Source organism: Eptatretus burgeri, chromosome 11 (genome assembly GCF_056783735.1).
Source record: "Eptatretus burgeri isolate ZD-2024b chromosome 11, Ebu_testis_v1, whole genome shotgun sequence".
Lineage (NCBI taxonomy): Eukaryota > Metazoa > Chordata > Myxini > Myxiniformes > Myxinidae > Eptatretus > Eptatretus burgeri.
In genome coordinates, this window is record NC_140971.1 from 67885749 (window position 1) to 67911319 (window position 25571).

A 25571-nucleotide genomic window follows, 5' to 3' on the forward strand; every position below is an offset into this window, starting at 1 on the left:
AGCGCATATGTCCGCCAGGCTGAACACTTTACATTTTGTATCCAACTGATAGGTCGGATCTGAATCTGGATCTTGACCAAAAATGAATCGGCTTGTTCTTGTCACCAAACCAACTCATCCACCAAGTTTTGTTGGAATCCATCCATAACCTTTTGAGATATTGTGCTATTTATCGTTTTTGGCCCAATCTCTCAATATAGTGGGGCAACTTAGCTAAATATAGCATAACAATTGTGCATTTTGTGAGGAAAGCACCAAATTTGGCACACTAGTAGCCTATCATATTATGAACAGATTTGGATATTGGGCCATCTCAAATTCAGCCGATGATGGCTGTGGCAGCCATTTTTCAAAATGGCCACCAGTGGTTACTGTTATGACAAATATCTGCTTGACTGGAGAGGAATGCAGGTTGACAGTGAAAGTTTATTTACTAATAAAGGTCCAATTATGGTCAAAGAAAGTAACAATTTGATTTGGTTGAGAAAAAAAAAGTTAAAGTGGACTAATTAGTCTTATTAAGACACAGATTCTGAATGAAAACCAATGATAAACATTCATAGCACTAATGGCTTGGCACGTGGTAGTAGAAGTGGTGTGCGTGCATATTGACCCCAGAATCGCGCACGGTTGAGTTGCCAGCTTACACTTGTTGACTCGATTCATTGTTATTTTGTTCTGTGCCCATAGAGTTCATCAAGTTGAGTTTGGTTTGCGGGGTGCAGTTTGGTCATAGAATTATCTCAGTCACGGATTACCGGGTTACAAGGTTCTGCATGTATTTCCGTTCTGCCTTCATGGCACCAGTTCCAGTTTGCTACTGAGTGAGGAAGTTCTCTCTTCGTACAGGCGTGTTGGCGAGATATCTTTACCATGATAACATGTTAGTTTTCGGGTTATCTTCGTTCAATTGACGGCAATTCCAAACCATTTGTAAGTAGTTTTCCATTCTAGTTTCCATTTTCCTGGCTAAGCTAATTTGTTTTGGTCAGTTTGTTGAGTAACCCTTCCGTTTTCTGAAACTGCGTTTTTATTGACTCTTACAGTCAATCGCAACACATCTCAGCACATCAACTCGAAGTAACCTAAATATGGATGAATTCGGTCATATTGGGAATGAAGCCATGTAACTCAGATGATGGGTGTGAATTGTCTATGTGTCGTCACCAGCGTCTGTAGAAGATTTTACAAGTGGCAACAGTATTTATGACTATGGGCTAGGGGACTCAAGCGTGCCCTCCAGCTCTCTCCGATGGAGAAAGTCTCCGTCTAGGTACGAAGAGTGATATTCTCAAATGCTTTGAAGAGTTCTCCAATGCACAGAGGCTCCTGATACCACCAGCCTAGTTCTTGATGGGGCAGTCATTGTCCAGATGCTGAAGCCTGCGGTAGCCAAGAACGTTGATGACTATGCCCAGGATTTTGGTAGTTTTGGTAGTTGCTGTCCTTGGCCAGTCACCGACATACACAAAAAAAAATTCAGAATGATTGCTTCACAATTGTGTGACCGACAGACAAATGCTACAGACCAATATACTTGGTGAAAAACAAATATTTCCCAAGTAACAAACAGACAAATGGACCCAAATGCAATACCCTCTCCTCTGGTGAGGGTAAACATTCCAAACAGGAAACTTACCGTTTTTAAGGATGTCATAATGGACACATACAATGGGCATGAAGAACTAATGTAATGTGTTGGATAGGGTGGTATCACAGACACTGCATAAAACAGCGGTAAAACCCGGAATTAATATTGTTGTTGTTATGGAAAGGACACGCATATGCATTTAGAGACAGGATTTCCCCTGACAGATATTTCTTTAGTTTATGCGAGATCGATTTCCTAAAGCTGTCGTAATATGTGGCCGAGAAAAATTATTGGTGTCGGATTTAACACACTCATCAAACCGACTCACCAGTAGTAGTTTGTGCTGCTCTGGGAGTGAACTTGCCAGCTCGGAGAGCTTCTCGTCGTCCTCCAGCATGATGTAACACTCAGCCAGTTGTTCCATATTATGAGCCTCCATGTAGTACTTCACCGAGTTAGACCTTGAGGGTGGAGAAAGTATCAACAAAAACGTGTGAAAATGTCTTCAACAAACTGTGAAGCCATAAATCCAAAATCAGAGAATAAGCAAAAGACAGATGTCACGTGCCATTTCTTCCTTTCAGCATAGTAGTCTCCGATGCCGTTGTTTGCCTGCTCTTTGAGTGCATCGTCTGCATTGCCAGCAGTGGTACTAAGCAGTTGGAGTACCCGAAACCAATCACCCAGCTTCGTGCGCAGCTTCAAGGCGAGGTCTCTGCTCCCCATATGGTATTTGGAGTAAAGGGTTTTGAAGGTATGGCATAGTCAAAGTGAAAGAGAACTAGAAGTGTCATTTCATACGAAAAAGTGATTTGTATCCCTCAGCTTCATCAGTATTCAAGCAGGAAGAATCACCAAAATATAAATAATGGTTTGGCATGAACACTGATGCCTCAGCAGTCACCAATCAACAGCAAAGTGTGCTAGCAGAACATCCTCAAAGATCTGATGCTGTAAACAAAACTTCTTTAAGAACTTTGCATTGCAAACGGACCATTTCAGCCAACTAAGTAGTACCAAAATCAATTTTAATATTCCCACTGCTGTGCAGCATAAGGCCAGAACAGCAGCTCTCCACCTAATCCTATCTTGGGCTAGATGTGCTTCTTCAATAATAATTCCATTTTCCATGAGATCCTTCTCCATTGCTCGCTAACATCTAGTTCCTGATCTACCCACTAAAATAGATGTTAAACTTTGATATTTAAAATGTTGCAATGCACTAAATCAAAATGAGAGAAGTTTTATAAGCAATGGAAAGAGAGACGGTGGGGTGGGGGGGGGTACTTGGCAGTTTCATCATCATGTACCATGCTCTATAGTCTATATAGAGCATTGGATCTACCAAAGCCGTTTCTTGGCAAGGGTACAATCCTGGACAGGGTGCTACAGACTCCGACGCAAGATACTCGATTGAGGGTACAGGAACTTGGAATTTGTTCAGGATGCCGGCGATAGCTCGCAGATTCTTCACGAACATCACCATGAGATCTTTCACTAACTAATAGTGGCAGATGGAACACCCAGTTTCATGTCCATTGAAGTGACGGCACAAGCAGTGATGCCTCATCATGCCTGTGAAATGCCATGATGAGAGTTTATAGCTGGGTTGAGATTTAAACCCAAACTAGTTGAGATTCAAACTCACATTTGATTGTGCATACCTCTAGACTCCTGCTGGCCCAATCGGTAATATAATTGGAAGAAGAATATACTTGGAATACTTGTAATATACTACTTGTAATACTTGTAATATAATATACTTGTAATATAATGGAATACTTGTAATATAATATACTTGGAAGAATTGGACTCATTTCCTTTGGCTGGAGGAAATTTACCACAAAGCAAATTATGAAGACTGCATTATATGCATGGTGCACTTGTACATCCATATTCTGAGAATGCTTTTTCATTTTCAAGATTAAATAAACTATCTGTTATAGTGGTTTTTACAAGCCTGATTTATGCAACAAAATCAGCATGAAATCAGACTCTTAATCCTCGTAAATCTAACCAATGTAGATTAGCAACTAATCTACATTTCCACCGTCATTCTAGCACTATGCTTCACTTCAAGGAGCAATCAATGATCATTCGTTTTAATAAACTTCTACCAAAGTCTTGGAAATGTGAGAATCGAAATGGGAGTTTGAAAACACAAAACATTAAACTGTCTCACAAGCTAAGCGCAAAAAATAGGAAAATTATTTTGAGCATTAAAGGACCTTTACAGGTCTCAGGATGTGTCATCAAAGATGACTTCCTATCAAACAAACTGCATTGAAGAGGTCTCAATCAAGATTTCCACTACAGCCTACTGCTGAGACTTTGCAAAAGGACTTAAAGGGCCACTTTGAAATAAAACAGCAGTACCTAGCCATGCCCATCACAGATGAACTAGATGGCACCTTAAACTCAATAACCAATCAACAAAATGTATCCAATGAAGCTACCTCCTGAGCTGTTGTGGTGCTTTCATAAAAAAAATATATATTTAGATTGTGTTGACCTGTTTGGCACTTCAACTTGAATAAATAGGTCTTGATGCCTTGATCCGAGATTCACATCGTGTATTAAGGCCCGGTCACACCTTGACGTTTTAGCCAACATATGCCGATTTTTGAATTATTTTTCTAAAACGCTGGCACATGTTGAATACGTTATGGGTAAGTTTTGATAACATTGAGAGCATGCTGAAAAACACTGCCATACGTCGTTGTACGTTGGCTTTAAACGTTGTACTTTTCGGTTGTCCTCAAATTTTTTCATGCTTGAAATTTCACGACGTATGCCGGCGTATGACTCACACGTTCCGCTACACTGGCCACAAGTTGTATGCACGGTCTGCGATCGCTGACAGACATCAACACATGCTACTTGTAAGTTAATCATAAGTTGAGACACGCCGAGGTAATGTTTAGCGTACCCAAAACTTATTTCTAACCTATGATTAACGTGTTGTTGGCACGTTATGCGATCGTTGCCACACATCGACAGACGTTACTTTTAAGTTACTCATAGGCTGAAAGACGTCGGTATAATGGATCGTCCTTGCGTCAGCGTCCACGGCCACGGCCAGGACACTTATTTGCAGCATTCTTCAAACTTTTCTTGGGCATGACGAGGATGTTCACACTTCGATGTCCAGCTTGGCGATGATTCCAATTGTCCATCGGCAGCGTCTATTTAAAATAGTCGAGTTTGAGCGTTTTAACACGTTCAGAAGAAACGCTTCAAATTTCCAAACCCCAGCGTCAAAAAACAAAGGCGAGTGACAGCAATTTAAATCGTTCATTGTAAACAATGAAAATAGTTGAGTGGTACCGTTTAAAAGTCGTTGAGTGTAAAAAAAATCCAATTGTTGAGCGCAAGCGTCTACTTTCAATAGTGGAGATGCAGCCATTTAAATCGTTGAGTTTATCATTTAAATCGTTAAATCGTTAAACGCAAGGACGATCCATCATAACCCACACCCTCCCCCTCACACTCACCTACTACTGCCAACATGAACAAACTACTACTAATACTAATACTGATACTGATACTGCTGACATGGACATCGACTCAAAAAGGACTCGAAAACACTGTTGGGTTCCCCTTTTATGAACACCATTTTTATATACCAATTCCCAAAACCGCTGGGAACACGTCTTTATATGGCAGTTGTAAGCTAGAAACACGTTCATTTATTTTTTTTTGTCGACCGGAAGACGTCATTGGAATACGTCTACATACGTCGATGTGTGTTGGGACTACGTAAAGAATTGGTTCAAAGCACGTCAAACATAAGTTAGAAATAAGTTTCGCGTAAAAAAGACATTACCGCGACGTGTTTCGACTTATGAGTAGCTTATAAGTAGCCTTTGTGGACGTGTGTAAGCGTCCACATATCGTGTGTGTAAAACTTATCCCCATCGCATGCGGAACGTGTGTCATACGCCGAGTACGTCGTAAAATTTTGAACATGTTTAAAATTTCTTGACGTACTCTACTTACTACGACGTATGATAACGTACTTTAGCGTTGTACTCACGTATACCAAACTTACTCATACCGTATTTGACGTGCCCCAACGTTTTAGACACATTTTTCTTAGGTCGGCATATGCTGGCAAGATCGCCAAGGTGTGACCGCGATGTTGACACTTCCATTTCTACGGCAGTTATGATTCGAATCGTTGTGCGTCAGCCTTTTAATAGGCTACGTCACGACATCGTCGGCGATGCGTGCAACGCGCTATGCCTAAGTTAGACTATCGTTGGGCATAGGTTGTGTAGGCCGACAACAGGTTCAGCATTCGTTGGTATAAGTTATCTATAACACAACGAAACGTTCTGTGTCCGTTACCAATGCGTTATACATAAGACCAAGTCGCTATGAATACGTCCGAATCTTTAAAAAAAAACATCAAAAGTTCAACGTAAGCCAGCATTTTAGATACATTTTAATACGTTGCCATCGCTGGCTAAAACGTCAAGGTGTGACTGGGCCTTTACATTACATGCATGGTGCACTTTTAGGTACCATGTTATTGTTTGTAATCTATGTGCAGGTTCAATGTTCTCATCATCGATCATCTTGTGTTCTTGTCGTGCTTGCAATTTATGTACAAAGCTCCTTCATGAGCCTTAGACTGCTGTTAAAATAAAAGCAGATGGTGAACCATCTCAAGGCTGGGAAATAGTACTTACTTCACCAAAAACTATTTACATTTATTTCAGGAATGATGAGCATAATGAAACTCGAATAAACATACCCACCCCCTGGAATGCACATTTCTACATCCTCCTCCCACCCATCTCAAGCATAACAATTACCACTCTTGAACAGTAGCTTTATGATAATACCCAACAGAAATTTACTCAAATGGATTTCCTCTCCCCCTTCCACCGTGACCCGCAAATTCTCAGAATCAAACAAACATGTATGGCACACATTATGCAAGTCTGCGTCTTGACTTCCTTAGCCAACTGTGACAGGAAAGGAACTGTAGCAAATAGAGGCCATAACACAGCAGAACAGAACCAGTCTCATCAATGACATGACCAACTACTTGAAGGACTGTATAACTATAATCTTACTATAATTCACCTCTGTCTGTCTGTTCCCAGGAACCGCAAAAACAGCTGAACCGATCACAACCATTTTTGGGTGTGTAATCCTGGGGACCCCTTGGAGTAAAATTAGCATCTTACTAGAATTCACTGTCTGTCTGTCTGTTCCCAGGAACCGCAAAAACGGCTGAACCGATTGCAACCATTTTTTGGGTGTGTAATACTGGGACCCCTTGGATAAAATAGGCATAAATATAATAACATGACCCCCTTGATGGCTCCCGTAGGGAGTGGGTGCGAGTATAATAAATGCAATTCACATTTTTGTATACAACACACCTTACAACACTTGTTAGTGCCATGTACACAACAAAAATGGAATAACTGACAAAAAAGAATGTGGCCTATGGCTTCCTTTTTATGGTGGGGGAGTATTCCAAAAGATAAATAAGTAATTAAGTTTGAGTCACACTCATACAGCTATCATCATCATCCTAACAAGAGGGATGTATTGAAACAAGCTCAAATGAGCTAAGATCCTCGTCCTCTTAATGAAGACGTCATAAAAATGAATATGACGTCATTGTGATGCATCAGGTTTGCGATAAATTATCTGTGCTAATGCCCGGCTTGATTCCTGCAAACAAAATTCAAACAGCTTGCCTAGTTTCAGAGATAATGGTATAGGCGATTTCCATTAGCGGCGATATTATGACGTCAACTTTTTTTCTAGGAAGAATTTCCAAAATCGGAAATGGTTGTTGCCTGCGCGTGGGCTTTCTGCATATACATGGCAAGTTTCAGGAAGATCCGATGAAAACGCTGGGTTGTGAAACAAAAAATGTCAAAAAATAGGAATGACGTCATAAAAATTGATATGACGTCATAGTGATGTATCATATGTGCGGTAATTCATCTCTGCTAATGCCCTGTTCGATTCCGCAAACAGAATTCAAAAAGCTTGCCTAGTTTCGGAGATAATTTTTTAGGCGCTTTCCATTAGCGGAGATATTTTGACGTCATCACTTTTTTTCTAAGAGGAATTTTCAAAATTGGAGATGGTTACTGTCTGCACAGGGTATTTTTAAATATATATGCCAAGTTTCGGGAAGTTTCGATGAAAACTGTAGGCTGTGAAACAAAAAAGTCCACAAGAAGAAGATGAAGAACAACAACGTGAGTAAGACTTAGAGATCCTCCACGAGGATCTAAAAATGAAAATGCACAAGAGGGATGGTTTAAATATGAATTACCTGCGATCCATTGCAAGGTATATCTGCTCTACCTCCTCAAAGCGGCCAAAATAGGCTGCCACTTCGGCCTGTTTCAACTTCTGGCCCTTTAAGCTGTGAAGTCGCTTGATGAGCTCAAGGCCAGGATAATCATAGCATCGTGAGAATGCGTGATCCGCCACCTCCAGCTGTAGCCGCTCCAGCGCCGCTCCAGCTAGCAGCCGCCTAGCACACACATCCTTGACACTAACCCTGTACGAACGACCATCACCCCCACTCCCCCCACCCCATCTCCATATTTTTGACAGTACCAGAGCCGTGGGTGTGGATTACGTTCAACAAACTCTTGTGCATCCGGAAGTCCCACACTCTTCAACAGTGTGCGACAGTCACGCAGAAAACGAGCTTCAAAAGTCACCACGAGCTCATCCTCTGGATTTTCAGGTTCCTTCAACCAACAAATCAATCACTTTCTTATATAGCACTTTTCATTTAGTGACAAACTATTAAAGCTATTTACAAAGAAGGACAAGGAACAAAAAGTGGAGATTAAGGAAAAGCAACAGTAAAAAATATGCATTTTGAGAGGTTTATAAAGCGTAAATGAGGATTCTGTGCAAATTCTAAAAGCCATCTAGTATCACATGGGGGAGGCACATTGAATGCTCAATTGCCAATAGACTTCATCCTAAGTGTGAAAATCGCACAGCAAATACCTGTTGTTCGACCGTGGTTTTCTTGCAGGGTGTGGTTGTCAGAAAATCAGACAGAAACCAAGTTTACATTTGGCCTTAAGTGTTAACGGGCATTTTTTTTAAAGAATGCATTAAAAGCCAATCAAGTCTTTTGATGACAGGAAAGTTATTTTAAGTACTGATGAGGAGCCAAGGACCAGCATGTCAGTCTTAACAGCAACGAGTTGAAGAAAGCTTATGGAAAAGAACATCTATGTTCGGATTTCAGTGGCACGTAAAACGACAGCACATATAAACTCCAACTCACAGGTAGAGCTAGGTATCCTCCATCCCTCTCCCCACCATACTTGGAAGAATTATTATCATCAACTGCATGATGCCTGCAAAGTCCCAATTCAAAAATATTTGATGGTGAAAACATTACACATGAGGCTTGCCTCCTGGGCAATGATACTGATGGTGCCTTCAATCTTGAATATGGATCTTTCCAACGACATCCAGTTTTGTATGACCTTCAGGAGGGCAGTCTCAGTGTGATACTGTATAACAATTTGAAACCAGACTAGAAGGGTTACAAAAACAATTTTAAAACCAGCAAATATTCCAAAAACTGATTGGCAATAGCACATTCTAAAGTCTTGGAATGAAAGGGAAAAGAGAAACATCTAAACTTTTGAAGATTCTTTACAATTAATCTACCCATTGTTTTCATGATAAAATTGTGAAGATAACTCAAATCAAGGAAACGACCAAAGATGACAGAACTGGATGAGTAAAGAAGTCGATTTCTAGTTGGAGATGATTGACCGGATGGTATCTTGACTGATACATAAGAAGCGATCAAAACAGAGGTGTTTGGAGAGGAGGAATAAGGTGCAAAATCCAGAGCATATTTGCTCAGTACTGTATACTGCAAATCCATTAAGTCTTGTCCTGAAAGGCTGCTTCAAGTTGCTTGGTTAGTGAAGGAGAAAAGGGCAGTGGAAAAAAAGAGTGTTTCACCCGTTTTAAAAGTTTATCAATGACAGTGAAAAAAACCTTAATGTTAGTGGAGTTGCTCTCAATGGAGGTACGTAAATGTATGGTGTTTGTTTTGATTCAGTGCAATGAACCATGGCTGTTTTGATAGTCAGGTAGTTAGCAAGTAAGAAAGAATTATTGTATCTTCTTCCCGGCTGGCAGGATGGCCTAGGTTCTTAGAGGTAGACACACTCACCTCTGAGCTGTCGAGCTTGGGTTTGAATCCTGACCCAGCTATAAACTGTCATCCTAGTATTTCACAGGCAGGGTCATTCATCAATATATGTGTCGTCCCTCAGATGGATGCTAAACTGGGAATCTCGTCTGACGGCATTAGTTAGTGGAAGTTAAAGATCCCAGTATCCTTCATGAAAAGTAAGAGAGCAATCACTGGCACAATGGCCAAAAAAATCCAAAATTTCTACCCTACCCTCATGTTTCACCTGTCACAAGTGAACAAAGTGCAAAAGGGTCTACCCCCAAGGGGGTCACAATTTTATTAATTTTTTGGTATACACTGTCAAGGCTCGTATGAGAGCTATCACACAGAATATACAACAAGGGGAGCAGGAGACAAGGGGAGCAGGAGAGAGAAGGAAAAAAAGTGTGGAACAGAAACATGAGAAGATCTGTGGAAGGGAGAGGGATGGGGTAGGGTACACAAGGTAAACAAGATGGACACTACAGGGACTTTCAGTCCTTATCAGGGGATGCAGAATAGTAGTAATAGTATTTTTCTTTCAATTTGTGATATTATTTTGAAAGAATGCAAATCCGTTTTTGACCAGGAAGAGCAATTGTCAATATTAGGGACTCAAATGTGAAGTGGACCAAATTTAAAGGTTATTTGAAAGAGTCCGGTTAAAATTGAAAGCAAATTATTTGGGATCATCACAGCGGTGTGACACAGAAAAGAAGTGGATAATTTCTTGCCATAGTGTTGAGTAGTGGATCAAACCCACAAGGAAATGCAGTTGCTGACGTCACCAGAACTGAAAGTCGAACTCTGAGCTTCTCAAAAGTCCACAGAATCAGGACATGAAATGTAAGGTCAATGAATCAGGGAAAGTTAGATGTTATAAACAGAGAGATGGAGAGGACAAGAACTGAAATTTTGGACATAACTGAACTTGAATGGACTAGTTTGGGGCAGTTTAAATATGACGATTATAAAGGGTTATTTTCTGGTCACGAAACCTGTGAAAGAAATGGCATGGCAATGATTTGCAATAGAGAGAGAGCAGAGTCAGTACTAGAATACAATCCAGTCAATGACAGGTTAATATCCAGTGAACACCACCATCATTCAGATATAAGCCTCAACTTCTGTAGCAGATGAATAAAATAGTGAGGGTTTTATTAAATGTTGCAGGAACTGGGAGAGCAGATTCCTAAAGGAGATGTTTTAATTATTACGGGAGGCTGGAATGCAAAACTTGGAGAAGTAGAAGCACCAGCGATTGCAGGAAAGCACAGACATGGTATCTGAAATGAGCCAAGGGACCGAATGTTGAAATTCTGCATGTAGAATCATCTCATAATTGCAAACACATGGTTCAAACAACCCAAATACTTCATCTGATGGGCAACATATATATCAGATTGATGACATTCTCATCAATAGAAGATAGACAAGTGTTGTGCAATCTGCCAATACTCTGCCAGACAAAGACTGTGGGGACAGATCATAAACTCGTTATGGCAAAACTCCGATTCAAAATGACTGATCCATTGCTCCGAACCAAAGAGCACAACTCAATACCATCGGTTGGAATTTCCACGAATGTTTATTGATATTGTCATCTTGAAAGCCTGGTAAGGAAAGTGGTCTGGATGAAATAGGATGCATATTTCACAGGTGGATGAAGCAAGGAAAGAATGAATGAATAAATGCGAGATAAATATATGCCGTCGTTTACAAATCCAGCTGTGGTATACCTTTATTCCTACAATGTGTTGCACCTTTTTGAACACTGGTATGACACATTATGAACAAATGTTCTAAAGTGCATGAACAATACATTTTAAAGTAGCAAATGTGGAGTGATATAGAAACAAAATAAAGCTGTGTAAATGTAACAAAACAACTTACATAGCTTCAATGTTTCAGTGTCACCCTGCACATTTTTAATTCCAACATAGACACTGCAAATGCAAAACACAAACTCCCCTTTGTTTTGCTACATCTTCAGTTGGTGTTCTTTCACTCCCAACATTTTGTTTCTTACCTTCATTATCTCGTCCAGTAGAGCGGATTTGATCTCAAGATGTTCAAAGCTACAGATGTAACCTGAGGTTAAAATCGGCTCCTGCAAATGATCAAGAAGAGCTGAGATAGCAAGCAGCAATCACCTGCTTTATATCTACTTCTCACACACTCGCATGAACTGCTAAAAAGTAAAATTTACTAAATGGAGCAAAAATTGAACCAAATCGAGCTCAAACACATCAAAATACATTCAAATTGTGGAAGAGCTAGAGCAGAATGGAATATAACAAAATTGAGAGAGGAAACACCAAGAGCAGAATGGAGGTAAACGTGAGCTCAAGGGGAGGGGGAAAAGGACACATGGTGTGAACAAGCTGCATATAAGCTGAAACACAGCAAGAAGAGAAAAGGGAAGGTGGAAATGAAACAGAAAAGGAACAAACCAACAATTAAATAAACCAATGTCACCCGCAGGGTGACCCGTATCTTGCCAAAAGGTGACCACGTGTGACTTCTTTAAGATAACACTGAGATGAACAGAGCTGCTATCCACCAGGAGCGACTCCTTGAGGAATATCTGCCTACGAGAGATTCCGATGAGAATCGTTCTACAGAGTAACCATGAAAAATATGCGTTTGCCTCATAACGTCACCAAATGACGTCATAATGTCTCAAGCTTGACATGTCTAGAAAGCACTCATCGAGGTGTTCAATTTGAGGTGCTACACGATATGGTTCCTAAAACTTGAAAATTTGACCTTGGGGTCAAATATGTTTGACCTTAGGCGTTAACCATGAAGGTCAAGGCCAATCGCCACAAAAAATTAATCAGCTGAGCGCCAGACCAGGAACTATATTCCCATGAAGTTTGAAGACGATCCGATCAAAATTACTCAAAAAATAAGGGTTTCGTCGACCCCTGATTTGCGACAAAGTGACCTTGACCTTTGACCTTGACCTTCAAAATTTTATGCGCTGAAAGGGACCTCTATAGGCCTCTGATATGCGAAGTTACAAAAATTTCCATTGATAACTGTGCTCTGCAGAATTTTTTATACGTGATTACAGACAAACAAACAAACAAAAAAAAACATACAAGCTGACTAACATATCTTGCAAAAACTTCGTTTTGGCAAGATAAAAATAAAAAGGGGTGAGGGAGAGGGGGGAGAAATCACAATAATCTGACAAAGGGGTGCACTTGGGAATGGAGTCATTTTGGGGAGAAGATATCATGAGCATGGATTGGGTGATCAGAGTTGGTGGTGAACAGCTGTCTTGAAGCTGCACAGACTGGATAAGTTGGTTTCACAGACACGATAAAAGAGGAACAAATGAGTGAAGGTGAGCAGTGAGCCTGGACTTTGGAGTATAACAAGAAGATGGTTACTGGCAGACCATGTGCACCCTGCAGAAACCTGGGAAGGACAAAACCAAGAGGATGCAAGACTAAAAAGAAGGTGACAGAATACAGAGAGATCACTAATCTGTCTTTGATGCAAAAGTAACAGGCCGAGACACTCAGCTTTATTTCAGGAGATCGCAATGATTTTGAGAAGCTTGTTTTCCACAGCACCAACAAGGGCAAGGTGTGACGCATGGGCCATCAGCCCAAAGGGGAGTGCAGTACTCCATCAAGTTGTGAATGAAGGCCTTGTAGGTTGTCATAAGTTTTCGTTGGCCAAAGAAAGACCTTGCATGACAGAAGATGCACAATTGGCCGCTGGCTTTGGAGGTCATCTTGAAAATATGGTCTGCCCAAGAAACATCGTGGCTGATGGTGAGGTCCAAATGTTTGAGTGACTCAACCTCTCAAGTAGTTTGTTTAGGAAGTAGATGGGAAGGTTTACCAGATATGGTCCTTTCGGAGAGACAGGATGAGTGTGTGGGATTTGTCAGGATTGAAAGGCATATTGTAAGTGTTGGACCAGCTCTTGTTTATACCAAAGTCTGCAGAGAGGGAAGAGGGTGCTGCCTGACTATCTGAAAGAAAAGGATAAAGAAGGATATACCTAAAAAGAAAGATATAAAGCCTCAAGGAGGCATAGCCAATTTATATGAGAGGGGAGGGGAGGGTGAAGAGAGCATGGCATTATCTGCTAAGTGTTGAAGATGGCAAGTAAGCCACTCAAGTGTTCAGAGATGGGGCCCCTCCCCTGGGCAAGCTAGTCCATATAGATGTTCTTGTACATATGACGCATCAATGCAACCTACCCTATGATCATAGATCCATGCAACAATGTAAATATGGTAAGTAGTTACTGGTACTCTAACAGTGAAGGAGTTTGTATTTGAATCTTTAATTATGTTTGTAAATCAGTCACCAGCGTACAAAGTACCAAACCAACATGCTCCAATCCATAATCTCTCACCTCTGGATCCAGGTTACGAAACACATACATCCACGTTCTCTCCATAACAGCAAAAAACTCCGGGTCATCAGCTGCCCAGCACACATCCCACACATCCTTTCTCTGCAGTGAAAGAATTTTCCCACAAGAATCTTTGGCTGCACCTTCAGGCTCCAGCTCCATAAGAGTGAGCAATCCAGCAGAGTCTAAAATGGCCAAGCGTCTGGAATAAAAATGCCATTCCATAATCAGAGCAAACAAGATGATTTGATTCAATTTGATGGTTAAAAACTCCGGTGCAGGGGAAGACTTACGAACAATTACAGTTGAGGAATATTCTGCAAGGTTGTTGGGAGGTGGTGTAAGCTCGCTGGAGCTCCATTCCAGGTAGGATGAAGTGCATCAGTACGCCAGACTCCTGTGCCTGCAGCCAAAAATCTCGTTTGGATTTGTCATCATTACAAAAACCTGCAGCATTTTTCATCATCAACAATGCTGTGGTGCCAAAGCATGCACTCGTAAAAGATGGGTATGGGAACACAGGGATGACAATTATGTGGAATATGATTTGTAAAAAATAAATGCAAAAGGAAAAAGCAGTTTGAAAAGATTCTAAAACTAATACAGCACTCAGTAGAGCAACATACGTCCACCAGGATGATTAGTTTACGTTTTGTATCCCACTGATAGGCCGGATCTGGATCCAGACCTTGACCAAAATCGAATCAAGTTTGTTCTCGTCACCGAACCAACTCATCCACCAAATTTTGCCACAACTCGTCCACAACTTTATGAAATGTCATGCTCTAAGTAGTTTTTGTCCCAATCTCTCGTTGGTGAGAATCATTTTGAAAATTAAAAAATTATCGTATCCGGATCCAGATTCGGATATTCACAAAAATCAAATCGATTCGTCCTTGTCACACACCCAACCTCTCCACCAAATTTCTTCCAAATCTGTCCACAACTTTTTGAGATAACCTGTTCACAGACAAACAGACAGGGGCAAAAACATAACTTCTGCCCACCTTCGGTTGCTGAGGTAATTAATAAACAACATGCAGGAGAGTAAACAAAAGGAAAAGTATTGCATGTTAAAGAAAATAACAAAAACAAGTCTGAAGACGACAATGGTACACGAGTGGTATTTGATGATGGAGATTGTTTCAGAAGTCAAGGATGAGACAATGTGATAATTTGTGACCAAGTTATAAAAATGATCAACATGATGTGGTACGGGTGACAGGTTATTAGCTGCAAAATGTCGAAAACCCGGTTTCGTTCAACTACTTTCAAAATTTGACCTTTGCATAACCTTTAAAGGTCACAAAACAATGTTGTGGACATTAAAATAAGGAAACAGGATACGTGCTATTGCTTATTGGAGTTAGTTCATCGAAGAAGGTCGAAAATCCGGTTTGATTCAAACAACTTTGAAAATTTGACCTATGTGGCCTTTAAAGGTCAAAGGTCAAGGATTATGACCTTTGATGCAAAACTTCCTCTGGAACATTCCAGGAACAATATAACGTCATATAGGCTATATGGCATTTCGCACTCCTCGGATTATCCATACTTTGATGAAATCAGCGTAAAAACAAACTTGAAGGGGGCGCCACGGGCAAGGTGTTCGAGATAGAGCAAAATGGTTTCAAGACTTTAGGTGGGGAATGACCTCAAGATTATGCATAAAAAAATATAGTCATCCTAGCTCTCAAAGTTTGACTAAGTTTTTGTTTTTGACCTTGCAATTTTCTAAGTTTTTGACCTTGTGACCTTGACCTTGGGACGAAAATGAAAAATCAGACAACGACAAGTTTTAGATAATTCATTTTGATATTCAAATACTGAAGAACCCATTCCATTCAGTCAATTCCCGACGAGAAGATCGATTTTTAATCCGACTACCCCCTGAAAATGACTATTTTTTGGGCGTGGCTCCGCCCACAATGGGCGTAGCACGCCCTCATCCAGGAAAACACAACTAGATATTGATATCGAACACATAACCAAGTTTCATCAAGATCGGATCAAAGTCCATGGAGTTATGCTCTGGACAGACAGACAGACAAGCCGGTAGGCAGACATGGGTAGTTGCCTACCCAATAGAACCTGATGCGATGGGCCCGTTCGATGGGGGAATGACCTGAGGATTAAGCACAAGAAAATTCATGATTCTAGCTTTAAGGGTTAATGCTGCAGATTGTTTTTTCGTTAAAATACCCCCACATTTTGAGGTTTTTTGGCCGTTGCTAGGCAACGGAGGGGTCCATAGCAACGGTTCTTTCTCACACATAACTAGGACATACCATGAACCTACCATACCAGTTTCATGTATATCTGACTCATAGTCTCTGAGATATAACGAACTTCGTTTTTTTATTGTTTTCGACCAGGGTTCATTCAAAGTCTATCTTCTCCGACAGTTTTCATAGGATCCGGCTGGAAATTTTTGACAATATGGCTGAATGTACTGCCCACAGTCGCTCATGGCCCGATTTTTGATTTTCAAAAAAAATTAATTTTTTTATGATTTTTCAAAAATTTCAAAGTCCCGTTGCTCGGCAACGGTGGTGTCCATAGCAACAGTTCTCATTTGCACACAACTAGATCATGGTATGAACCTACCAACCAAGTTTCATCGAAATCGCTATTGTATTAACTGAATTCGCCATTTTAAATACTGAAAATAAGGGTAGAACAAATCTCAAAAAAAAAAATTCCCACTAGATAGACTACCCAACAAACAGATCAATGGAAAAACTGATAATAAGGGTAGAACAAATTTCAACTTTTTTTTATTTTTTTTTTTTCGACTGGATCGACTACCCAACAGACAAACATATCGACAGAAATACTGATATTCAGGTCAATATATGGAAAATACCCCCTCAACTCCCAAAAAAATTGCTACAAAAGGTTTCTCAACCGATTCTGGTAGGTTTCAGTGTACTTTATAACATACTAAAAGTTTACCAAAGTATGACCCCCGGAAAAGTGTTTTTTTCAAGATGGCGTCCAAGATGGCTGCTGAAACCTTTTAATTATCATGACTCTAACTATCAACTCAAATTTGATGATCTTGGTGTCTAATCCTAGGTTTTTGGGGGCAAAGAACACATTAAGATCATAAAAAATGATGTTGGCCTACTATGTAACATCAGAATCCAATATGGCGTCAAAAATGAACACATTGTAACCATTTTTGTATCACATAGCGTAAGTTAAGATTTTTTGCTGCAGTGGCTTTCCATATTTTCAGTGCTGCCATCAGTTGAGAAACCTTTTGTACCAATGTTTTGGGGGGTTGAGGGGCCATCTTCTTGTTGACAAGTGCCTGCAGAGCCAGCTTATAATGGAAATGGCCAAAGACAATCCCGAGATTCAGACACTGCTGGATCAAGCCAAGGAATTGTACTCCTCCCTTCTAAGCGGAGAGACGACGCTAGGAGATGCTGCTTGTTCTGAGGTTTTGATCCAACTCGAGACAGTAACGGGGAAGAAGAAATCTGAACTTGCTCAGACCTCAAAGACCAGCCAGTTGTGGCATAATTATCAGCGTATAGTTGGCATGGCAAGAATGTTGATCAAGGCTGATCGTACTGGGTCTTGGTTGATGCATTTGCAGGCAGTGTCCAATTGCCTAACTGTCTTTGCTGCAGCTGGGCACTTCAATTACCTGCGATCTGCTCATTACTACCTGCGATCTGCTCATTACTACCTGCAGCAAATGAGCAACCTGGAGGAAAAGCACCCAGACGTTTATCGAAAGTTCCTTGATAGTTTTCACGTTGTTCGTAGGAGCAATCAGTGCTGGGCAGGGCTTAGTAGTGATCTTGTCATTGAAGAAACGTTGATGAGGTCTCTAAAGAGCACTGGTGGTCTAACTCGCGGCAGTGGGATGACCGAGAACATGCGAAACCTTTGGACCTTATCTGCACCTGTAACATCCGAGTACAACAGTGCGATGCAGGATTTCACAGACCTGACCTATACTACAAGTCCGCAACACAAAGACTCAACTGAGGCAGGCATCAAAAGAGATGCATCTGATCTCGAGAAAATTTGGATAAAGCTTGCAGCCTGCTCACCCTTCACATCTGATTCTACTCTGAGAAACATTGTCAACGGGATAGTGGCTGGGCCAGATGTGAATGTACATGCCTTTGAATCGGTTGGGAACAAGATCATTGAAGATATAATCGGAAAGTCAGCATTTACTTACAAATTCAAGCGGAAAGACAGAGCCCAAACCCTTGGGAATATCTCTGCTGTGAAGATTGCTCCTGATTGTACCATTGATCCTGCCCTTCTGTTCCAGCGTTTCCTTGCAGTGTCAAAGTCAGGATATCTTTCCCTTGAAGATGTTTTGACGTATGAACTAAGCCCCTACCCTCCAGCCCTCTTTGAGGTCAGGAACATTCTTCGAAAAGCAGACAAACCTCAGCTTGCTCAGGCAATTCGAGACCATGCTGCGGACTTATCAAGTGAGGCTGTGATGAACTCTATTCCTAAAACAGATTGTTGCGTGCTCGATGGTGGCTCTTTGCTCCATCGTTTACCGTGGAAGAAAGGCGACTCATATAATGCAATAGCTGAGTCTTATGCAGACTTCACTGTGAGACATTACGGACTAGCGACAGTGGTGTTCGATGGCTATGGTGAAGGTCCCTCCATAAACGACAACACACATCAGAGACGAGGACAAAACCTGCACCCTATTGTTAGTTTCACTGCAGAAACAGAGTTTTCAGGCAAAAAGGAGGACTTTTGTCTCGTGACAAAAACAAGGGAGACATGATTGCTCTCATCAGCACAGCACTAACTAAAAGGGGATGCCATTTCATTCAGTCACAAGGGGATGCCGACGTTGATATCGTTAAGGCAATTAACTGTTGAACGATCCCGTCATTGCACCACAACGTTGGTCGGTGAGGATACAGATTTTCTGATCTTGCTCCTTCATTACTCTAGAACAGACAATGAGATCATCTACTTCTGTTCTGACGCAAACATGCAGTCAAAAGAACACAAAGTGTATAACATTAACCTGTTGAAAGTCACTTTAGGAGACGATGTGTGCAATGAGTTGCTCTTTGTACATGCCTACACAGGCTGTGATTCAACTTCAAGGATTTTTGGCATCGGAAAAAAGTCAGCCTTCTGAAAATTAGTGAAATCTGATCCTGTCATGAAGTCCTGTGCTAGTGCATTCATCCTTCAAAACAAATCTCAAGAGGACATATCAGATCTTGGAAAAGACCTGATGGTTGATCTCTTTGGTGGCAAGTCTAAGGATACGCGATCATCACTGCGCCATATCATTTTCACCAAGAAAGTGCCAACTGCTCAAGCATTTGTCACTCCTGAACGGCTTCCACCAACATCACCTGCAACAAGATTCCATAGACAACGTGTGTACTTTCAAATTATGGTATGGATGGGGATGGCAAATGAAATGAACCCAACTGAATGGGGAGATGGAAATAGGAAAATGATCAGTTAATTTCAATTATGACCCAAAACAATGCTGCGCCTCACGAATTCTTGAAAATTATCCACTGCAACTGTTCGAGGGGGTGCAAATCCTCTCGATGCAACTGCAGACGCTATGGACTCCCCTGCACTGCTGCCTGTGGCCCTTGCCAAACTGAAAACTGTGACAATCCAAACAACACTCAAGAGGTCGATACTGAGGAGGAGGATGACACTCAAAACTGAATGCTCTGAAACTTATTCTATGGACAAAGGTTGGATTTTTGTGTTACATAATAGGCCAACATCATTTTTTATGATCTTAATGTGTTCTTTGCCCCCAAAAACCTAGGGATAGACACCAAGATCATCAAATTTGAGTTGATAGTTACAGAGTTATGATCATTAAAAGGTTTCGGGAGCCATCTTGGACGCCATCTAGAAAAAAAACACTTTTCCAGGGGTCATACCTTGGTAAACTTTTAGTATGTTATAAAGTACACTAAAACCTACCAGAATCAGTTGAGAAACCTTTTATATCATTTTTGGGGGGTTAAACTGTATATTGACCTGACTAATAAGGGAAGAACAAATTTCAAATATTTTTTAAAAACATTTTTTTTTTCGACGACATCGACTACCCAACAAGCCGGTAGGCGGACATGGGTAGTCGACTACCCAATAGAACCTGACGCGATAGGCCCGTTCGATGGGGAATGACCTGAGGATTAAGCACAAGAAAATTCATCGATTCTAGCTTCAAGGGTTAATGCTGCAGATTGTTTTTTCGTTAAAATACCCCCACATTGAGGTTTTTCGGCCGTTGCTAGGCAACGGAGGGGTCCATAGCAACGGTTCTTTCTCACACATAACAAGGACATACCATGAACCTACCATACCAGTTTCATGTATATCTGACTCATAGTCTCTGAGATATAACGAACTTCGTTTTTTCATTGTTTTCGACCAGGGTTCATTCAAAGTCTATCTTCTCCGACAGTTTTCATAGGATCGGGCTGGAAATTTTTGACAATATGGCTGAATGTACTGCCCACAGTCCAACGTGGCCCGATTTTTGATTTTCGAAAATAAATTTTTTTTATGATTTTTCAAAATTTCAAAGTCCCGTTGCTAGGAAACGGTGATGTCCATAGCAACGGTTCTCATTGCACACAACTAGGTCATGTTATGAACCTACCAACCAAGTTTCATCGAAATCACCATTTTAAATCTATCTATAATTCCAGCAGTGTGTGTGTGTGTGTGTGTGTGTGTGTGTGTGTGTGTGTGTGTGTGTGTGTGTGTGTGTGTGTGTGTGTGTGTGTGTGTGTGTGTGTGTGTGTGTGTGTGTGTGTGTGTGTGTGTGTGTGTGTGTGTGTGTGTGTGTGTGTGTGTGTGTGTGTGTGTGTGTGTGACCGCTGTTTCTCGACAACCTCTGGTCCGATCTAATTGAAACTTGCCAGGTATATTGCTGGGGACCTGAGGATGTGCCTTTTCAAGGTTCGATATTAATCGGACAAGTGCTTCCCAAGTTATGGCAATTTATTTACCAACCAATGGGAAGACACGTTGTTGCGTGGGCGTGGCCGATGGGGAAGGGAAGCACAGCCACGTTCCCCATTACGGGTTACAACGTATGGGCTTCCGGAGAGTGATGACTTCGTGTATTCTAATAATTTCTCGATTTCTTATGCGCATTTATAGATAAACAGAATGGCCCAAGTTATGATCGTTTTTATATTAGACGGTGTATAAATTTCGGGAACATCAGAGTGCTGGTATGCTCCGAACCAGGAAGTAAATTTTTTCTCTCTCTTCTCTTCTCTTTTTGTTTTTCCTTGCCACGACATTGCGAAAAGGTAAAATACGTTGGCACTAATTGTATAATTAGGTATTAAAAATAAATTGCGAATAATCGTAACTGCGAATAATATCGAACTTCCGGGTCACGCACGTATGGGCACGTGAGAGCGAAGAAACGGCCTGTGTGGTTTATTTATTTATTTATTTATTTATTTTTTACGGGCACGTACTCGTACTGATAATAAGGGTAGAACAAATCTCAACAAAAACATTTTTGGAATTTTTTTTTTTTCGACTTGATCGACAACCCAACAGACAAACATATCGATGGAAAAACTGATAATAAGGGTAGAACAAATTTCCCCAAAAAAATTTTTTTAAGTTTTTTTTTTTCGACTGGATCGACTACCCAACAAGCCGGTAGGCGGACATGGGTAGTCGGCCGTTGCTAGGCAATGGAGGGGTCCATAGCAACGGTTCTTTCTCACACATAACAAGGACATACCATGAACCTACCATACCAGTTTCATGTATATCTGACTCATAGTCTCTGAGATATAACGAACTTCGTTTTTTTATTGTTTTCGACCAGGGTTCATTCAAAGTCTATCTTCTCCGACAGTTTTCATTGGATCCGGCTGGAAATTTTTGACAATATGGCTGAATGTACTGCCAACAGTCGCTCGTGACCCGATTTTTTGATTTTCGAAAAAATAATTTTTTTATGATTTTTCAAAAATTTCAAAGTCCCGTTGCTAGGCAACGGTGGTGTCCATAGCAACGGTTTTCATTTGCACACAACTCGGTCATGGTATGAACCTACCAACCAAGTTTCATCGAAATCGCCATTGCATTAACGGAGCACGAGACTGAACAGCGGGACAGACAGACAGCCAGACAGACAAACATATCGACGGAAATACTGATAATAAGGGTAGATCAAATTTCAAAAAACAAAAAAAGTTTGAATTTTTTTTTTTCGACTGGATCGACTACCCAACAGACAGACAGACAGACAAACATATTGACGGAAATACTGATAATAAGGGTAGATCAAAAAAAAAAATTTTCGAAAATTTTTTTTTGGGGGGAAAAAACATTTTTTAGACTCGATCGACTACCCAACAAACATACCGACGGAAATACTGATAAGGGTAGACTAGATGGACTACCCAACAGACACACAGACATAACGAATGTAGTGGTCACTCTGGCTGGCGCTCGTGAACCAACAAGTTCGAATTGCGAACATACCCCGTGGGAGTTCATTCGTACAACTCTCAAGTGAGCGATAACAGACGACAGATAGTTTTGAAATTTGGTAAGATTTTCATCGCATCAGAAAAAGAAACCAGAACACTTCACAACAATGAGGCTAGTTTCATGTCATCATTTCCAACTTAATCTTGCATTGGGCATCACCCAGCGCATTTTTTTTGTTTAATAACAATTTTAAGGAAATGGGCCGAAAGAGCCGTTTCTTGGCCCAAAAGGCCGGAATCGCACTTTGGGCTCAGTTAATGCATGGAGAATGGTCTCCAGAATATACCTGTCAAGTTTGGTTTGGTTCCGTGCACTAAAAACCGATAAATAACAATTTTAAGAAAATGGACCAAAATGGGCCATTCCTCAGTCCGAAGGGCCGCAATCGCACTTTGGGCTCAGTTAATGCCTGCATATATGTGTCTAGTATATGCCTGTCAATTTTCATAGAATTCTGTTCATAAATAATGGAGACATAGACGTTCAAATGAACTGTACACAAGAAAAGAGAGAACGAGAGCAGCACTTAGACCCCATGGGGTGGAAGACCCCACGGGGTAAAAAAAAAAAAAAAAACACCTTAGGAACTGAAGCAATCATTTCAAACCAGAAAGTTTTGCAAACTACATTTCCTTAATCACAGGGTAAAAGTTTAACAAGTAGCACTGATAGAATCATCATGTTTAAGGCCTCAAGCAAAACCACACCAGAACTGTACATGCCAGGATTTAATCCCGAGAACAACTGAAATTAAAAGGCTATATTTAGGCAGCATTCCGCCCAAGCAGTTGTTGTGACTCATCTCTAGTCTCACGTGTGTCTATCACGCTCGATTAGCCAAACAAAGGAATTACCAAAGACAAATGGACCCACCAAGTGGTCGTGGAGAAAGCCACACCACACATTGATCTTTTGACTTTCACATATGTCTTCAATGACCACATGGGGTTTTCAAACCCCAGATCCTCAGAGTGCCGCTTGACCTTCCCTGATACATGAAAGAAAGCTTCTTCTGTGAATATGACCTTTTTCAGGTAATCTTCGTCATCCTCTATGCGACTGAGCATTTCCAAGGTAAACGCCTTGCATCTAGGTCCATCATTTGGTTTAAGTTCCTGCAGAATCTGCACCTCATAGGCATAAAGCTTCAGTCTTTTATGCAAAATACTGTGAACAGTGGTGGTTGGTCATCCCAGGTCTCCAGATGCACATCGGATTGATTTTCTAGGACTTTGTTGAAATGATTCACGCACTCATTCAACGTCAACTGCACTTGTGCTTGGTCGACCAGTACTTTTCTTTTTCTGACAACTTCTAGTCTCCTTAAACCAGTTGTACCACTCTCTGATATGAGTCCGCAATGGCAGATTACTTCCATACCTTGTACGGAAATTAAGCTTAACTTGCATGTCGGATCTCTTCTCAATGAAGCATTGGATGCACTGAGCTTTCTCCTGTGGAGTTGCCATTTTATATTACATTAAACCACCAGACATGAAATAAAGAAAAGTTTATGAGTTTCTGTATCATATAAAACAAAGCGCATCATTGTAACATTTGTGGTACTAAATATACTAACAACCAAAATTGTCCAGGTCTTTTTGGAACACCCGTAGAGTGGGACCAGCAAAAACGAACAAGAATGCAAAGCCCTCACCTTTAACCACTTTCCTCCCACCCCTTCCTCCTCCTCCCCCTTTCCTACCCTGACCACCAAGATGTTCATATCAGGACTCGCCAGACACCAGCAAAAGACGCGCAAATCCACATACAGCGACAGCATCTCGGGCAGATGACGGTGTCGATCAGTGCTGTGACCACAAAGCAGCATAGTCCAATGGCATACCTGTTCGCGACCAATCAGGAGTGACCATTCCAGAAGGTCCGCCCATCACTGGTGAGACATGAGGGCTGGTACTTCAAGAGTGAGCAACAGAAGGCACCACGGCATATTCCGCTAACTATGTCGATGTGGGGGGATGCTCGAAATGCCCCTTTAATTTGGTTTAACATGAGAGCCACGTGACAGGACATCCTTAATCCCTCTAGTCTAAAACAGACATAGCCCATCTTTCACACAGGCCGTACGTCAGACAGTTATCCCTAACCATGCGTCTTAAATACATATTCAAAGTCCTTTAAAACTAGACCTCCACCTGATAAACATAACAGAATCAATGGAAACAACTCAGAGGGAGATGCTGCACCAGGTAAACCACCTGCTGATAAACCTACCACGATTAGAGTCTTGTCCAAGGCAGCAATGCAGCAAATAGGATCTTTGGTGGTCTGGCATCACAAAAGCAATATGTCAAGTTCAGTTATTGGCTTCATTTCATGCACTTGTGCTTCCTAATGTCCATAACCGATCGATAACATAACGTTCAACAAAATTACACGAATAATTATGCATATATATATATATATATATATATATATATATATATATATATATATATATATATATATATATATATATATATATATATATATTGTTACGGATTTCAGAATCCGATCCGACGAATGCATACAAACATCCAGGTCTTCAGATAGTTATTTCCCTCAATGCATGTCAATGCAAGATAGACCTATCCCCATTTCGGGTGGGATTCTAAATGTGATGCACTGAGAATGGTAAAGAATAGATTCCCTCTCTTAAGGAAAGCTCCTTTTTCTCTTTACGACAGACACATTCATGCACGTGATATAGTGTTAGCTCAACAGACGCTGACACCCGCCTTTTTCCATCGACGTTTGACACCCCGTTCAGCAGCTCTATGGACGCTAACTGGCTCTTTTTCATATCATGCTGAACATTGAGTTGATAATTGTTGTTGACGTTTTATGAGCGCATCACGTTTTCGCTCGGTATTT

At 41.0% G+C, this 25571-nt stretch overlaps 1 protein-coding gene across 6 annotated transcripts in view; it reads right to left on the minus strand.

Moving 5' to 3' along the window:
- The window catches only part of WDR35 (WD repeat domain 35), a 152663-nt gene that overhangs the window by 16309 nt on the left and 110783 nt on the right, over nucleotides 1-25571 (minus strand). For all 6 annotated transcript variants that reach the window (XR_015049426.1, XM_085846760.1, XM_085846762.1 and 3 more), the window contains 8 exons: nucleotides 24933-24986; nucleotides 14471-14580; nucleotides 14178-14379; nucleotides 11824-11904; nucleotides 8192-8328; nucleotides 7902-8105; nucleotides 2160-2306; nucleotides 1920-2052 (listed from right to left, as the gene is read on the minus strand). Coding sequence is in view for 5 of the 6 variants with exons in the window: in XM_085846760.1 (XP_085702886.1) it covers nucleotides 1920-2052; nucleotides 2160-2306; nucleotides 7902-8105; nucleotides 8192-8328; nucleotides 11824-11904; nucleotides 14178-14379; nucleotides 14471-14580; nucleotides 24933-24986 (1068 nt within the window). In the remaining variant the exon portion in view is untranslated. The remainder of the gene's footprint in view (nucleotides 1-1919; nucleotides 2053-2159; nucleotides 2307-7901; nucleotides 8106-8191; nucleotides 8329-11823; nucleotides 11905-14177; nucleotides 14380-14470; nucleotides 14581-24932; nucleotides 24987-25571) is intronic.